This window comes from Lytechinus variegatus, chromosome 12, assembly GCF_018143015.1.
Source record: "Lytechinus variegatus isolate NC3 chromosome 12, Lvar_3.0, whole genome shotgun sequence".
In the NCBI taxonomy this organism is placed as follows: Eukaryota; Metazoa; Echinodermata; class Echinoidea; order Temnopleuroida; family Toxopneustidae; genus Lytechinus; species Lytechinus variegatus.
In genome coordinates this window covers 30,766,499-30,783,240 of record NC_054751.1, presented here as the reverse complement: position 1 = coordinate 30,783,240, position 16,742 = coordinate 30,766,499, and the positions used below count along the sequence as shown (strand labels likewise).

The following is a 16,742-nucleotide window of genomic DNA, read 5'->3' as shown; positions in this document are numbered from 1 at the left end:
TTGAAATATGGAAATTTAGCTTTGTGGTGATATTGATATCTTTGAGGCTCCAAAATAAAAAGTTTTGCACAATTTGCAAGAGAAAACAAAGGAAGAAAATTCAGTTTTGATGCATATATTCAGGCCTGAAATTCACTTATTTATCAAAATATTTTATACAAAATGGCCAATATGAAAGAAAAATATTTTCTCTGTCCAATTGTGCTATTTAATTTGACTTGAAGATAAAGGTAAATTCTTAGAGAAAGAAAGTCTGATGATTTAGGAGATTTTGCAAGGATGATTCAGCCATGAGATGATTTGGATGAATCTGGCCTTTTTGCTCATTAGCATAGGGACCTGCATACTGACTGAATGGGGTTGTTAAAATCCCATTCTCTAATTATTATGTGTACATGTGCCTAATATTCTGGATTATTTCAGTTCACTTTCCGAGGTAAACCTATAACCCAGGTTTAAAATTTTCAGTAAATTTGTACCATCGAATCTTTGTAATCAACTAAACCAAACCAAATAAAATAAAATAAAAATAATAATTTGACTGTTATTCCATCATGCTTTCGAGGTAGTCTGCATGCACGGACCCCGAAGTCTAGCGCAGGTTCAAACAAACTCAGCTCAAAAGAGTGAAGGTTTAGTACAGTAAAAATTCCTCTGAGGCAATGGTAGGGCTAAAAATACAGACCTCATTAGCATATGTACAGTTGGTGCCCTTGAGTTTGTCTTTTGGATAATTTTAATAGACAAGAACAGCTGCCACTGGGAAGACTATTTCAGACACTTGGACCCGGTGCCTGTTTCAAAAAGAGTTGCAACTAGGGTAACTTCGCTATTGTACCAACGACCATGGTAACAGGGTTCAGCAGTCAATCACAATCAAGGTTTCCAAGGTAGTTACAATAATAGCAAATTTACCACAGTTGTAAGCCTTTATGAACCAAGGCCCCTGGAGAGCAATACATGAAAACAATAAATGGGTGATTTTTCACTGACAACTGTTATAAGGTACTATTAAAAATCCTTGCATCTGATTGGCTCAGAAGAAATAAGTCAATGAAAATTGCTGATTCTTTACTTCATGGGACAGTTGTCAGATCTGACTTACCTTGGCTTAGATTAGCTGAGAAGCTCTTTTAATATGGTTAATGTTGGATAAAATGTCTGACAAGTCCTGTCATGTAACGCTCGCCTGATTGGCTTGAAAGAAATAAGGCAGTGAAAATTGCTGACTATTCACTTCATGGGACACTCCCGAGTCAGAGCCCGCATATACGTCAAGGCCTCGTTCGCTATTTCTTCTCCCTCGGGATCCGTCCAAGCAGGTGGAACTCTTTGTTGGGCCTGCAGCTCGTCAGGTGGGCCAGACGATTGGACATGGCGAAGAAAGCGGCCACGCTGCCAACCATGAAGGCATCCTTCTGGTCCAGTCCATGGGCCTCCAGGTTGGAGAAGTGTTCTTCGGTGATGGGCTCGTTCTTGCAGACGGCCAAGGCCAGGTCCAGGATGGCCCTCTGACGGGAGTCCACGGCTGCCATGTGCTCATTTGCAACGATCTGTGGGGCAAGGGGTAGCACAGAACGTACAAAGAGTGAATGCGCTTCTAAAAAGTCAAGACAATTCTTATGATTTTTATAGGCAATGCCGTTCAGTGCAAAAATGTCATGACCGCCTATATATATATATATATATATATATATATGACACTTCAAACTTACCTAGAGCTTTCATTTTAACAAATCGATGGCCCGTTACAAAAGAGATAGGTTTCAAAACAGCCTACAAATCAAGCAGAATTCTAACATATGTGCTTTTGATTAATTGAAAAGTTGCATTTAAATGCAATCAGACCCCTAGTTATTACCCCCTTAATCAGTAGCGGACCGTGACCCGGAGGGGACAATTGATTGGAGGGGCACTGTATTGTTTGTGAACAATGCTGTGCCCCTCCAATGCTTCGTCTCCTCCGGGTCACAGTCCGCCACTGCCCTTTATCATGGTCTCGTTAATAAGTTTATTTACTATGCTACTAAGTGACCAGTAAGTTCATTTTATTCTGAAATGATCTGATAATTATTTGATCTACTGATTCAGTCTCATGGCATCATTAAAAATTTATTTGTTTTTAGTTCAAGATCTATCAAAACCAGTACCAACACAAGTCAATGGGCAGGGCTGATGACTTTAATATGTATTTTACATTTATCATCATACTTTTATATTTCAGTATAATTGAATAACTTCTCACCAATATATTGTCGGAGCCCAGAGGGATGTTTCATTTATCTTAAAATCAATTATTAAATCATTTTCTACTGATAACACACCCATTTAAATATGTGAAATTAATAGTCATCATTGTTAGGCTTCTTACTTTTTTCTCTCATTTTTCCTAATAATGAAAGCATGGTCTGATAAGTGTTTTATCCATCTTCAAATTGATCCCAAATTAAAATTTTAGTTCCAACCACCTCCTTTGGTAGTCATACATAAATCGCCAAATTTTCTATTGCCAACTCGTCCACTCATCACATGGTCTAACTTCATTGAATCTAATACCATTCCGTCCAACATTTCGTCTATGACCATTTTGTCTCATAACCGTATGGTCCAATATCCATTTAGTTTTCTTCCATTTTGCTCAATCAATTAACACTTATTCCAATTAGACCACATGATACAGGTATGGACTAATGGCTATTGAACCAACTGGTTATTAGATGAAATGGTGATGGACGAAATGGCAATTAGAACATGAGGATAGAGGACAAACTGATGGTCGACCTAATGATTGTAGACGAGTTGGTAATTGGACAAATTGGCATTGGATCAATTGATACCAATCCATATACATATATGTTCACTGTAAAATGTACCACTTTGACGATATGCAAAATTCCTTCTCCTCACCTCATCTGCCAAGGTCGGATTCTTGCTGTAAATTCTATGCAGCGCACTGTGAGCAACGATGCAGTACATGCAGTTGTTGACGGAGCTCGTTGCCACCACAATCATCTCTTTATCAGCCTTGGTGAGGTTGCCACCACTGTCCTCCATCAGGACATCGTAATACTTGAAGAACGAGCGGAAGGAGTCCGGGTGGTAGGACAGCATCTTGAAGACATTTGGTAGAAATCCACCCTGTGATTCACGGTAAAGGTGATCAATACAAAAAGAAGAAAGACCTAGCAGGCTTAGAACAAATTCTCATCATCAAAAAATTATTTATTTTATCATCCAATATTAGTTACAGTTCAAATTCCAATTTCAATCTTGATTTTCATGTCAATTTAATTACACAAAACGTTCCAAATCTTGTGCACGTGTATATTCCCATGTATCATAATACAACAGTGTTTTATTTTTTTGTAAATGTGATCATTTTCTATGTTATGTTCAATACCATGTAAAAAAAGCAAATTTCCATTTATTTATTTATTTGGACAATAAAAACTACCTTATGAACCTTATGGCCTTGGATTAGTTTGAACCCTGTTGAAAAGTGACAATTTTTAGCCTCAAGATTCCCCTACAAGCTCATACACACCTTCTCCTCCACTTGATCCATAACTTCCTGTAGATCATCAGGAAGAGTATCTCTATCTGGAATCGGGAAGTGACTTATAGGTGGGGAGCTGTCACTTTGAAAATTAGAAGACGATGTGCAGATCGGTCGAGTCCTTCCTAAGAGCCGAGTGCACTAAATGAAGCAGTAGGAGTTGGAAAAGAATAGAATATTAAGCAAGGCTTGTTGGGGGAGGTCATATTGATTATTTAAAGATAAAATTTCTGGCTTTCCCCTTGTAATTATAATATCACACATTCGATCTGATAAATAAGACAAAAAAATCTTGAAAACAGCAGGAATAGAAAATTTGAACTATTGATCGCTAGTCAAGATTTATTGTCTGTGCATTGCCATTATGTTAAATTAACATGTATCACATTATCATTCCAATATAGGTAAAATGATTAAATGATTGATGAAGAAATCAATCTAAACAAAAACTGGTTCAAACATGAGACTGGCACATAAAGTCTACCAAAACTTGCCAATAATACCATTTCATATTGTTTCCACAAGAGATGGTGTTGGGGTGGGGTTATGTACTAGTGTTAGCTACAGTAATCAGATAAGCTTCTGATAGCAGTTAGGATTCCTGATTTGCAATCTTTTACAAAGTGCTGATCTAAAACCAGAGTAGAAAATAGAATTTTTATATTTTAGGAGCTGCCTTTTTATTCCACATTAGGGTCATCACAGAATTTTGGGGGCTATTTCTTTCATTTTAAGGGCTGCTTTTCAGGGGTAAGAAGCAATTATGAAGTAAAAGAAAATATTATTCTGCCACATAATATAGAGTAAAGATTTTTTAAAATAATCTTGAATATTATTTACAATAACAATTCTTGGAGTGACTCTAGAAATAATGTTCGCCCTGCACTGCATGTATTTCCTATGCTGTTTATTAAACTATCATTATTGAACCATTATAGTAATGGGTTTATTTTTAAAGACTTTTCATCCTTTCCTTGCATAGTGTGTGTCTCTAAGGCCATATTATATATTCTGACCACAATGGTATTATTATTAAGCTACCCAGTACTTACATAAAATCCTCCAGTCTGGATTCCAACTCATCCAAAGTAAACATTTGTATACTAGTCTTGGTAATTACATTTCTAATATTGTTAGTTCTTTTGTTTCTTCAACTTTTTTAATGTCCCTTTCTGTATTTTCCCTATGTTTATTTTTCCATTCTGCTTTAACTTTAAGACAAGTAATTTCCTGTAAAGATGTGATGTTCAAACATGAAAATGAAATTAAAAATTGATGCATTACTTTTTGGACACAGTCTACAAAAATAATATTCTACTTTAACAAGTTAGTTCTTGACTTGATCATAATTTACAACATGTATTGTGATGTCAAAACTCTTTATTTAACCACAGGTCTAAACTTGGGATTATTAATGCTCTGTAACGAAATAACATTTGAGACTAGTTTGAGACGAAAATGAAATCCTGAAAATATCACCATGAAGATCCTAATGTTAATTGATTTAGAGTAGTCTCTGAACTTCATGCTCGCATGCACGCTTGCTTGAACTTGAAGTTGAATAGTGCTGAACGGCCGAGAATTACAGTGATGAGTGAACTTACCCCAGCCCCGTCATTCCCGGCGAGACCCCGACAGAATCTTGCAGCTGCTGCCACTGTACTCGAGCAAATTCTAAACTTATAGCTTGAACACATAAGTGCCATTTCAAATATTCTCGTCAGGTCAAAATATTTGGAAATTCGTAGACGATGTCCGAAAGAATTCGAATTTGGTAATTCAAGACAAAGTTACAGCTCTTATGGCAAAGTCAATACCTCCTCCTGACCTCGACCTCGCCACAACCAGCTAACGTTATCTTTGCTTTATATTTCCATAAAGAATAAAATAAGGGGAAATCCCCGTATTGGGCAGGTACTGGTACACACTTACTGCCTTCCGCGTAAGAATTGGGGCTAGAGAATCATAGAATTAATTATGGATAAAACTATCCAGTTTATCAGTTCTGCCTTACTGAAGGCTGAATCTCCAGATGCAAGAAAATCCTTGATCGAAAAGCAACTGCAGCGATTAGTTGAAAAGGACAGTAAAACTGCCTCTGCAAGTGTTGAATTTCCACCAGGTACGTAGGCTACGACTTAATTCTTAACCACAGTCCCATATGTAACAGTTTACGTTAGCTTGTAAGGGTTTACAGACATACACAGTATTGTTTGCACTAGAAGCTTTCATATATATTACTGAGGACTGCTTGATACATGTAAGGGAGGGGAGTGCGACTTTTGGGAAAGCTGCTAAAGCTATGGTTTTGGTTATGAGTTATCTATAGAATAAAGCCTTTTAATGTTGTGTGACTCTAAAACTATCCTGTCTGAAGTCTGGTTCTTGTTCAGGTATTCTACCCCTTTCAAGCTTAGGCCAGCTATGCAAGTTCAGGTTCAGTTCATTCTTTAATTATGTCTTTGGTTTGGCACAAAAACCAGGTTTATGTTTCGATTTGAAATAGTGCTGTAGCTCGGTTCCTTCAACTCGGTCCGGACCCGGCTCGTAAATCTTATCAGAATCATAGCTTGACCCGGAGAGGCTCGGTAACCCGGTCCGGCTAAAATTGATTTATGTCCATGCAAAAGTACAAAGTTTTGACCTACTTGACTCTTATCTGTGACCGACATCACCTTCTGACCTTGTTTTCAAAAGACCATGCAAACCCCCCAAAAAATTAATTCATTGTTTATATCATCCAGTAGTAATGTAGAGAGGGATTGAGACATATAAGGCCAAATTGCAATTCCTCATGTCACCAGTGCAGCGGTCAACAGCACAGTCTGTGCACCGCTAGTGATTTACTACGAAACATGTGCTTTGAGATGATTTTTTTTGTGTGTGTGTGTGTGAAATCAAGAGGCAGATTACAAACCACATTGTTTATAATGTTATCATTCTGGTGACCCAATTTTCAAACAGGCTCTCACAGAGATTGTTTCTGTCTATCATAGGGCAGATTTTTTTCGGAGGGGTGGAGGTGGCAGAAAGAGTTAATTACTGAGCGTATTTCATTCTTCATATTTGCTTTGAAGCAATAGAATATTTTAATCAAACTTTTTTGTGTATGATTTATTTTTGTCTGTCTTATTCTAGCCTTCAGCTACCGGTAATAATATTTTAAATAAAAATATTTTTAATAAAAAAATGAATCAAAATACATTTTTATTTCATATTAAACTTTGACAATCGGTCCAATATCATCCTACCCCCATATCATCCATTTAGTCATCTCTCACGTTTTTTGTTTTTGTTTTTTTGCTCTTGTACACATACCCCGCCCCTTCTCTCTCTCTCCCGGTAACGGCACCCTCCTCTTCTCGTCCGTCTCGTCCACCCTCTTTAATGTATCCTTTAAATGGGAATTAAATTGTTTTGCACCCACTCCCAGCTGAGCTATTATTCGGATCACCGACTTTGTGGAAAATGTCAACACAGCAGGGTTTTGGGGGGAGGGAGGGCTTTTATGGTTAGCAGAAAAATCTGGTATAAAAGATATCTCAATAAACCGGACAGATTATTTTACCAAAAAAGAGAGAAATATTCTGCATGTCATCACAGTCATAATATCAAAAGGAAAACTTCTTGAGTTATGACCATGCCTAATGGACCAACTGGCCTTTACTTGTAAACAAATTGGACATTCTCACCCAGTGAAACCATTACTCTCAGCCAATCACATGACCAGTCAGACAATATCACATGGCAGGTACTGTGTGCATGTGCGCCGTTAGCCGGCTAGCTATATCATCTCGATCCCTCACACACAAGGCCATAACTCAGACAGGAGGTCCGATCATGATGGGGAAAAAATGAAAAAAAGGTAGGGATGGTTGGCCTTTGACCTGTCCCCTCGACCATCACACTAGGTGGATGGATTGCTTGTTAAAAATAGTTTCACAACTTTTATTGCGGTGACAAATGACACCTCAAATATTATCAAACAATCCGGGTTTATTTTCCGGGTTCGAGGGATTCAAAGTGAAACCCGGCCCGTAAAGCTCCGAGCCGGTCAATGCCAACTCGGCAGGATTCAGCCCGGTAAACAATCCGAGCTACAGCACTAATTTGAAATGTGTAGGCCCAGTATACTTATCATCATCATCAATCTAATTGAATTAAACTAAAGCTAAAATAAAATGAAATTCAAATATGTCTTGACAACTTACAATTGAATTGTTTTGGTAAGAAAAGTTATCAATTAAAATAAGTCAAAGATCTATAGATTTCTAAATTAGGCCCAAGTTGAATAACGTTATCATTCAGAAAAACTATAAATCAGTCACTCAGTTTAAATCTATTTTTGGCCAACCAAATGAAGAAGAAGGGAATGGGACAAAACAATGGAGTCTAGTCTAGGGAAATAAAGAAAAAGAAGAATAACAAATTCAGGAGGTGGAGGAGGAGAAGAACCAGAAAGAAGAGAGAGAAGAAGTTGATGAATAGGAAGGAAGTAAATGAGGGGGGGGGCAGTCAAATGTATTTCTGAACAAATATGTCACCAAATTATTTCCAAACACCCCTTAAAGTTTTTCTCTGTGTGCAAAAAAAAGCCCTCAACAAGTTTTTCGCGGGCTTTACACATTTGGTACCCTAAACAAGTTGTACTGAGAGTATGACCCCAGGGAAAAAGCTTTGGAAAAAACATACCCTAAACACATTTGGCTAGTCTTAAAAAAAGCTTTTGAAAAAAAATATATAAAACTAAACATGTTTAACCCCATGATTGACCATTGACCAGTCTTTGACTCATGCATACTAATATAAAAAATTGTGTCAATTCAGTAGAATATTACAATGTTTTTATTGCTAGAAATGAAATAACACTTTGTCTTACACTTGAATGATTTCAATTTCTCAGGTCTGGAATGGTTTAATTCTTCAGGACCTTTATCTTTCAAGTCAAACCTTCAAGGAAAGGTGGTCGTACTGGACTTCTTCACATACTGCTGTATCAACTGCATGCACATCCTGCCAGACTTAGAGGCACTTGAGGAAAAGTACTCTGTAGAAGATGGAGTTGTTGTTGTCGGAGTCCACTCGGCCAAGTTTGAGAACGAGAAAGTATCTTCAAACATCAAGAATGCCATCCTCCGTTACAACATCCACCACCCTGTGGTGAATGACCATGATGCTGTGATGTGGAATGAGCTGGATATCCAGTGTTGGCCAACCCTACTCATCGTAGGTCCAGGAGGTGAGCCCATCCTGACCATCATTGGCGAAGGACACAGGGATATTCTCTTTGAAGTTGTCCAACTCTGTCTTGACCACTTTAGATCAAGGAGTGCCTTGAGCGCACATAGCCTTCCTTCCGTCGACCTCAAGGAATCTTTGGCCGACTCTCCACTGCTCTATCCTGGCAAGATTACCACCAATCCCGAAGGCACGCTGCTAGCCATATCTGACACGGGACATAACAGGGTGGTCATCGTGGCTCTTGATGGAGTCGTACAATGTTGCATTGGAGGTACAGAATCAGGCTTTAATGATGGCCTTTACCAGGAAGCAAGGTTCCATTCTCCTCAGGGTCTATGCTGGGCCAAAGATGTCATCTATGTTGCTGATACAGAAAACCATGCCATCAGAAAAGTAGGTGATAAATTCCTCAAATTATTTTCCATCTTGAAATGTCATAGTCATAGTCTTCTAAGAATATGTTTGCAACCAGTGATCTAGGGAAGAAAATGTATTCATTGACCAGCAGTACATACTGAAAGGGTCAATATGCCATTAAAAAGTTTAGATTTGCTTTGGATTAAATTGTGAAAATGTTACAGAGATTTCATTGAACTTTCTTATATGATGGCAGATGCCATGAATTAATTTGTGAATGTTTAAGTAACTTTGCACTGAAGGTAAACCAATCGGTATAGGAAATTTCAGAAATCTTTCACTTTCAATCACTCAAGTAGAGTCACAAATTTCTCTAGCTTTCCTAACTTATGATTAATCACTTTTCCCCAGCATATAATACCCCTGTGCAGAAAATTATGTTCTTTTGTTGATAGGCCTAAATTAAATAAGACCAATACCACCACAAGTTTCACTGACTATCTCATTCCACATCCTGTTTCTATTGGGGAAAAAAAATAAGTTGGGCTTGTCACATTCAGTAAATTTCTTCCTGTTTACCAGAAGATTTTGATATCTAAAGTACAATCTCACCACAGTTTAAAGAGCTAGGCATGACTAGCATTTGCCTGTCTGTTCTAGAGCCATTTGTACTGATTTTGACATTATACATATATAATTTTAGAAAGTGTGAGAGCACTGTATGATGTTTTCAATTGCTTTTTTTATGGGGATAATTTGTCATAAAATGCTGGAATTGATTAAATGAATAAATTCAAATCCCAGTCATGGCGTAGTTTCCTTCTGCAAGGAATTCATCCACAGTGTGCTGCACTTGACTCAGGTGAGGTAAATGGGTACTGGCAGGATGTAATTCCTCAAAAAGCTGTGTGCACCTGAATAGGTAGCCTAGCTTATCCTGGTAAAAATAATAGCAGGGCCTGCTGAGAGAACAGTTTTCAGAACTGAAGTGGTTACCCTGGAGAAATATATCATTATTATTATTATTAATATTAATAAATCCCATGAATTTAATTTGATTTCTTTTGTTTAATTCTCTTAGATTGACTTGAAGCAGGAGTGCGTCACCACCATAGCAGGCACGGGGGAGCAGGGAGGAGATCACTACGGGGGTGGGCGTGGCACGGAGCAGGTCATCAGTTCCCCCTGGGATGTCGTGTTAGGACCCCCTAATGAAGACGTTTTGTTCATTGCTATGGCTGGTACCCATCAGATATGGGGCCTGTTTCTCTCTGATGGAACGTGGCTGAAAGGAGTGTAAGTAGTGCAAGTTAGCACAATGTGGACTTTTTGATCGCATGGTCTCCAGTGGACTGCCAACAAGTGTACAATGCCCTCTGCCCTCTTATTAAATTGAAGACATTTTTATTTTGCTTGTCAAATTTTTTTCAGGTACGAAATATCATAAATTTGTGCTTGAAAACTTTTTTTGGGGGGTTGTCAAATATTTCGTCTGAAAAATTGGCCCCACCATTTGGAAAATAGTGGATCCGCCCCTGATTCAGTCCATCCCTTAAGCCCGGCTTACAAAATGCGATTCGTTGCAATCCGTATTTTAAAGAATTTGTGATAACATTTGATATGGTCATTCCAACTAATAAAATCTTACAAATCAGAGTTCGGAATAGTGGTAGGACTACTGAAATTGAAATTCAGTCCAGGTCTAGCCTCCCTGAAGGAATAAAAACAAATTCAAATCTCAAATCGTAATGACATCATCATCGGCTGCGACTGGAAGCCGATTTGGACTTTACTCCGAAACAGGGCTTGCTGCAAAGTAAAATATGATTTTGGTATTCCTAACATTATGCCAAAGTTTAAATAAAATAATTTTACTTCTTGGAACTGTCATATTTAATGCAAAATGCGATTTGTTGAAAAATCGCATCGCAACGAATCGCATATTGTGAACCAGGCTTTACTGATCTGATCAACAGACGTAATTCTTTTTACTTACACTCCTTCTTTTTTACAATTGAATTTCACTCTGTTTCACATACAGTGCACCTTTTTATTAAATCCGATTTATCTACATTCTTCAAATTTACTTAAATGGTATAAATACTAATGATTCTGTTTAGAATATGCAGGCTGAGGTTTGATTACCTTGAAACATGTTCTGTTTATTAAAACGTTATGTTCTATTCATTATTTTTGTCTTCCAAGTTATGAAATCTTAAGTTATGGATTAGTGACCTTGAGTTAATTAACAAGTCATGATGTCAATAATTCAATAAAATTGAATTTAATATTATATGATTTATTTAATCTAACTCCTACAGGAGTCATGAAGCAGGAATCTGTATGAGCTATGCCGGGAGCGGCAAGGAAGAAAATCGCAACAACTCCTACCCCCGCAAAGCTGGCTTTGCGCAGCCCTCTGGTCTGGCCCTCGCCCCCTTGGAGCCATACAACTGCATGTTTGTAGCGGACAGCGAAAGCAGCTCAATCAGAAGGATAGCCTTCAAAGACGGAGCTGTGAAGAATGTTGTTGGAGGGGAATTGGACCCGATGGTAAGAAAAGAGGTATTTTGTTAGGTAACTGGGATAATGAAAGATTTAAAACACAAACGCAAGCAAATGAAACGGGTGACAAGAGTGAATGTCACAGAACAGCCCAAGAGCCCAGTTACAAGGCAAAGTTTAAGAAGTAGTATGTGGTGATGGTGGTGGAGAAGAAGAAGGAGAAGAAGAAGACAAAGAAGAAGAAGGAGAAGAAGAAGACAAAGAAGAAGAAGGAGAAGAAGAAGAGGAGGAGGAAAGAGAAAGAGGAAGTAATATGACAGTAAAAGTAGTAAATTGTTAAATTTGTGACAATGATCGCTCTTTCGTAATATAACCATTGCCAGGTCTAACCCCAGCCAGTGATACAGACCTTGATTCTTCATTACTCTTCAGTTCCAGGTCTTGTCTGTTTATAATTTTGCAGAACCTGTTTGCGTTTGGAGATGAAGACGGTAAAGGCATTGAGGCGAAGCTACAGCATCCTTTGGGCGTGGCCTGGAACCACAGTAAATCCCTCTTCATAGCAGACTCATATAATCACAAGGTAATTGGAGAACCCTCGATGTTAATACCTATCATGGTCCCATTTTATTAAGTCTTACAACTATGGTAACTTTCTCGCTATGTTGCGACCATGGAAATCTATAATATGATATGATCATTTTATCTACTCCTATTACAAAATAATGTTGTTTCACAGTGCTTTACATAATGATTTAGAATATAAAAGATATTGACACATGGAAAGGTTATTGATTAAAAAGCAGAGTTTTTAGATTTTTCTGAAATACTGTCAAAGATGGGGAGAAGTGCATGTATCTGGGAAGTTTGTTCCAGCATTTTGGGGTACATGTGTTACTTACTTACTTTAACTTTTATCCAACAATGCTTGTAGGACTATGCCTGTTCATTGGTCCAAGGGAATAAACTGTATGCCCCACACTATTAGTTTCAATTAGTTGCATGTGCCAAGAAGTTGCACATTGCAAGAAGTTACATGTGGCAAGATACAAGATTCATTACTCAAAGTCGTAAACAAAAGCAATATCCTTCCAGTGATTATCAAGCCTATTCTTAATGGAATTTACAGAAGGTGCTGAAACCACATTTTCTGGTAGACTGTTCCAATAAACTCGAATTGAAAAGAAGAACTTCCTAACGTCAAGCCTTGCATACTGCTTCTCAAGTTTCTGGGAATGGTCTCTAGTCCTCCCTTCCTTACTTCGTACAAGCAGATCTATGCTAGTGTCATAGATACCATGCATAAACTTATAAACATCTATCAATTTTCTGTTCATCTCCTTATTATTTTTCACTTTTTCATGTAAAAATCTCATTCATAAACATTTAATCTTACCATGTAGACTAACTAGATGGGTATAATCTAAACTTATGGGTGGGCAAAATGACCATTAGACCAAATGGTTTGTAGACGAAGTAAGATTAGACCAAATGGAATGTAGACAGGGTGTTTGAAACCAAACAGAAATCTTGTATTTGGTAGAGCGTCCGCCCCACGACCTGGAGGTTGGTGGTTCAAGCTCCGGATACAACTGACCAAAAGACGTTAAGAGACGGGAGTTGGTGCTACCCTGTTAGGGATTCAACAATTTAAGGAATAGTACATTGAAATGGTGCTGCTCGGTCGCTGCCGGGACCACGATCAATTTGGCAACAATAATTTTCGAATGATTTCTATTTCTGATTTATATTTTGAACAGTAAAATATGAATTATCTTGTCATTTTGATTACTTTTATTATTACCACTTAAAGTCCACCCCAACAAAATGTTGATTTTAATAAGAAGAGAAATATCCAACAAGCATTTAACTGAAAATTTCATATAAATTGGATGAAATATTTAAATCTTCTCAAGGTCATTTGAAAAAGCTTTATTCCTCCCTGGGCATACGGTGTTATCATCGTTTTTACATGTTATGGTTCATTCACGTTGGATCTGCTGTATTGTCAAATCTGTTAAAATGGAAATATTGTACGATTCAAACAATAAAAAACAAAAGAAATAATGAGTGAGGGACATCATCAACTCTCTCATCTGCATATCACCGAGTTGTGCATATAACCATTTTGTGAAAAAATAAACAAAACTTCAAGATGTCCTAACTTTCCTATTTTACATCCGATTTTGATGAAACTTTCAGCGTTATTCTTGTTTGATTTTTCTCTATCGACTTTCAAGATGTTTTTTTGCGGTGTTCTTGACATTTTGATATTACCTTTCTCTATTCTGATGCCCAGATCAAACTCATTCACGATGTGTCAAGTCGGTACTGTTCATCGTACGCTGGTACAGGAGAACCTGGTCTGGGAGAAGAAACGGATGCCTCTAAAGCACAGTTCAATGAGCCGGGAGGCTTGGTGGTGTCTCCTCAAGGGTATCTCTATATAGCTGACACCAACAACCATGCCATCAGGTGTATTGATATCGCAACGTCTACGATCACTACGGTGAGTTGAAGAGGCTGGATTCTTTATTTTTTTTTCTAGACCTTAATTAGAATTTAAAAATTGTAGACAAATTGGAAAGCTGATATTAACAAAAAATCTCAATGCCAATTTCATGCATTTTTTACGGCTTACCAGCCAAGTAGGGACATTGTGGTCTTGTGGTTACGACTCTTGTCTTTCAGTCAGAGAGATGTGGGTTTGAATCCCAGCCATGGCATGTTTTCCTTCAGCAAGAAATTTACCCACATTGGGCTGCACTTGCCCAGGTGAGGTGAATGGGTACCTGGTGGGATTTATTACTTTAATGATTTAGTGCCAATACAGTACGATAGAGTTTAATGAAGAAATAGGAGAAGATATTCCCTCATAGGAAATTTGTTTAACTAACCATGTTATATTTAAGTCAGAATGTGTAAAGCACAAATGTTTTGCATATTTCAGTAAAAAAAATACTTTAATTTAGGCAACTATTTACTTATGGAAGGTTAACATATGCAAACTCTTCTGTATTCATTCTCTCTATGCAGTTGAAGGTGGTACTTCCATCCATCACATCAGTTGACAGCAAGCCAAGTGCTTCAACGGTCGTCAAGAGTAAACTTCCAAAGAATGTAACCCCTAGAGCAGTAGATGGTGTTTCTGTAGGGTTGGAAGGCTCGGTCAGCCTGTCGCTTAATGTCAGTCTTCCATCGGGAAGCTACCTCACTGAAGGAGCACCAAGTGCCTGGCAGATCTTCATTCCAGGTCAGTTGATCATCTGGCAAGATGCAGTTTACTACGGTCACTCATATCATGGAAAAAATCATAAAAAATTGTTTTTGTCCTGCAAGCTGGTTTAAGAATAACTATAACACTGCTAACATGATGATGACGATGGCGATGGTTTGATTGTGATGATGGCGATAGTGGTGGTGATGATGGTGGTGATCATGATAATGATGTTGGTGATGATGATTATGATTACGATGAGAACGGTTTGATTGTGATGATGGTGATAGTGGTAGTGATGATGATGATGATGATGGTGATCATGATGATGATGGTGGTGGTGGTGATGATGATGATGATGGTGATGATAATGATTATGACGATGGTGATAACAATATTATCATGATAACAACCAAAAAAGTCTGATGTCAGCAATTGATAATCAACTCCCCATGAAAGTTTGAGACAGAGGGCAATATTCCCTGTTATCTCTGTTGATCATGGCAAGAAATCGCTTCATAGTATGGTTTATCTTAACAAGACTCTTTTACTTTTCTGTGCTGCTGAGAACCTAACATAGATAACTCTAAACACATGGCCACAGATGCAATAGATATTATCCATTTCACCACAACAATTGCTGCTGGAATTTTCAAAAATTCACGCCACCAAATTTTACCAAAACCAGTTACCATCATTTCATTGAATTCATATGTGTTTGATATTCTCTTTTTTGACCCCTTCCCTTACCATTGGCTCAGAAAATCAGCTGGTGATGGCAATGACCAACCTTGGACACCTGAGTGACCCCTTACCATCATTTTCCTGGACACCTCCTGTTGATGCTCAGATGCCTTTGACATTGCAGGTGGAATCGGTGATCTACTACTGTCTCCCCTCGGGGGTGTGTTGCAGGCAAGCCTTTGGATTCAGTGTTCCAGTTTCCAGGATAGAGGGCGCTCCACCGACTGTGAAGGTTGAACTGTCACATCAAGTTCTGGAAAATTCTTGAAGTCTTCATCTGCAGCATCCAGTAGCTTCAGATGCTTAATCCAGTAGCTACAGCATCTTTATCTGCAGCATCCAGTAGCTTCAGATGCTTAATCCAAATACTTTTAACCACTGCCTTAATCCAGATGCTTAACCCTATCTAGGCCGGGGTATTTGGGGAGTTCCTATGGCCGGGGGGGGCCTCCCAGGCCCCCCCCAAGATCTCGGCCGTCGACCGCGCGATCGCGCCGAAAATTGGCACGCGGGTTGTCTGGGACATAATCTATAAGATTGTATAGTAATTTATTTCATGCGAATCGCTATTAAGCGATTATGCTAATTTATGCGTAATTAGTATGCAAAATCATACTTTTTCCTCTAACTCCCTAAATAAAGCTCCAAATGTACTAATTTTTGGTATAGAAACTCTTTGTGGTGTCCTTAGCAAGAGTACATGAAAAAAATTGTGATATCAAATCATTTTCTTATGTATTATATTGTTTTTTGCAATTTCTTATGTATTTCTTTGTTTTTTTTTACCTTTAGTTTTTCATTATTTTTTCAATGAAATTTGTTGAGGACTCTTCTTTGATCATAAAAATCATAAAATGAATACATTTAGACTAGGAAAACTAAAAATAATCATACATTTATGAATTTTGGTTGAAAACACAATTTGCATTGACTTTGTACACGAAATCACGTTTTTGAGCAATTTTCGGTCTGACATGCACTTACATAATGTTGTGTAATTTCGGAACCATGTACCCGGGTGACGCAAAATTGGTCTCAAAAGTTGCGCAAGACTTGAAAGTAAAAACTCAGCGAGTGGCGCGGTCAAAAAATTTCGCACGGCGAAAATATCGCGCGATTTGT

At 38.0% G+C, this 16,742-nt stretch overlaps 2 protein-coding genes across 3 annotated transcripts; one reads left to right on the top strand and one right to left on the bottom strand.

Annotated features, from left to right (window-relative positions):
* Nucleotides 1-121: 121 nt before the first annotated feature.
* LOC121425437 lies at nt 122-5,352 on the bottom strand. The gene is made up of 4 exons (XM_041621489.1): nt 5,161-5,352; nt 3,545-3,697; nt 2,908-3,138; nt 122-1,553 (listed from the first exon to the last, which is right to left on the bottom strand). Exons 1-4 carry the CDS (start codon nt 5,260-5,262, stop codon nt 1,290-1,292), a joined length of 750 nt encoding a protein of 249 aa, XP_041477423.1. The 5' UTR covers nt 5,263-5,352; the 3' UTR covers nt 122-1,289.
* Nucleotides 5,353-5,519: 167 nt separating this feature from the next.
* On the top strand, nt 5,520-16,019 carry LOC121424940 (NHL repeat-containing protein 2-like). 2 transcript variants are annotated; one of them, XM_041620836.1, is made up of 9 exons: nt 5,520-5,678; nt 8,460-9,190; nt 10,236-10,450; nt 11,476-11,707; nt 12,123-12,242; nt 13,959-14,168; nt 14,696-14,912; nt 15,632-15,895; nt 15,949-16,019. In XM_041620836.1, exons 1-8 carry the CDS (start codon nt 5,534-5,536, stop codon nt 15,886-15,888), a joined length of 2,127 nt encoding a protein of 708 aa, XP_041476770.1. In that variant the 5' UTR covers nt 5,520-5,533; the 3' UTR covers nt 15,889-15,895; nt 15,949-16,019. The 2 variants fall into 2 exon arrangements, with proteins under 2 accessions (XP_041476770.1, XP_041476769.1); XM_041620835.1 differs by lacking the exon at nt 15,949-16,019 and having other exon boundaries at nt 15,632-15,942.
* Nucleotides 16,020-16,742: the final 723 nt, after the last annotated feature.

Excerpts from the sequence above, each read along its gene's own strand:
- LOC121425437 (XM_041621489.1), bottom strand. The coding sequence starts at position 5,262 with ATGGCACTTATGTGTTCAAGCTATAAGTTTAGAATTTGCTCGAGTACA. Across the intron at positions 3,698-5,160 it reads CCGGGAATGACGGGGCTGGG|TGCACTCGGCTCTTAGGAAG; the intron begins GTAAGTTCACTC and ends TGCTTCATTTAG. Across the intron at positions 3,139-3,544 it reads TGGATCAAGTGGAGGAGAAG|GGTGGATTTCTACCAAATGT; the intron begins GTGTGTATGAGC and ends CGTGAATCACAG.
- LOC121424940 (XM_041620836.1), top strand. The coding sequence starts at position 5,534 with ATGGATAAAACTATCCAGTTTATCAGTTCTGCCTTACTGAAGGCTGAA. Across the intron at positions 10,451-11,475 it reads GGAACGTGGCTGAAAGGAGT|GAGTCATGAAGCAGGAATCT; the intron begins GTAAGTAGTGCA and ends TAACTCCTACAG. Across the intron at positions 14,913-15,631 it reads CTGGCAGATCTTCATTCCAG|GCTCAGAAAATCAGCTGGTG; the intron begins GTCAGTTGATCA and ends CCCTTACCATTG.